General features: G+C 42.5%; 1 protein-coding gene across 1 annotated transcript; it reads right to left on the bottom strand.

Annotated features, from left to right (window-relative positions):
• Positions 1 to 3: 3 nt before the first annotated feature.
• On the bottom strand, positions 4 to 692 carry LOC111787099 (probable apyrase 7; the record flags this gene model as incomplete). The annotated part of the gene is made up of 1 exon (XM_023667241.1): positions 4 to 692. A coding segment is annotated over one exon (689 nt), but the record flags the coding sequence as incomplete, so codon positions are not given.
• Positions 693 to 696: the final 4 nt, after the last annotated feature.

The raw sequence follows: 696 nt of genomic DNA, 5'->3' as shown, positions 1-696 counted from the left end.
TTCTGATAGTTAAGGGCTATCCAGCCATAGTAAGCCTCTTCTGTACCTGAAATGGTTTTAACCCACTCTCTCTGGCAAAGAAAACGCGAACTCTTTAATATAGACCAGGCATTGTCCAGAAGCCATTTCGAATCTGCCGGGGGTAGTCTTCTAACTCCAGCAGTCGCATAAAGGAAAAGAGAGGTGCTTTCATGGGCACGCTTCGGTATCTGCTTCTCAGCCCACTGAAGCAGAGGTTTAATAGCTTTCCTCAAACCTGTTACATTACGAACCAACTTATCAAGACCAGGTTCTGTTTCCATTCGATCATAAGCTCGTCCGCTCTGAGACTTCAATTTCATCTTTTGTCCTGTATATGATCTAATGGCAATGGGAAGCGCTCCATTTTTCTTATAATTAACACTTGCTTGATATACATAAGCTCGAGTGCCAGTACTTCCAGAGTCGAGCATCACATAGTATCTAGGCGTTCCTTGAGACCAATATGAATAAATATACATAGAAACCGTATAGATTAGAACAAAAAAGAGCAATAGACACAGAAAAAGAACAATTGTCCGAACCCACTTCTTGCTCAACCACCATAAGAAGCCTCCAGGCAATGTCTTCTCTTTTGAGAAACTAGAGGCGGCATTCTCTCGTTGGAGTGATCTATAATCAGGAGCAGCATTCTCAAGTCCATGATTACCCTCTTCG

This window comes from Cucurbita pepo, unplaced genomic scaffold (genome assembly GCF_002806865.2).
Source record: "Cucurbita pepo subsp. pepo cultivar mu-cu-16 unplaced genomic scaffold, ASM280686v2 Cp4.1_scaffold005303, whole genome shotgun sequence".
NCBI classification, from domain to species: domain Eukaryota; kingdom Viridiplantae; phylum Streptophyta; class Magnoliopsida; order Cucurbitales; family Cucurbitaceae; genus Cucurbita; species Cucurbita pepo.
Note: the sequence above shows the minus strand (reverse complement) of the source record. Positions and strands in the feature narration are given on the sequence as shown.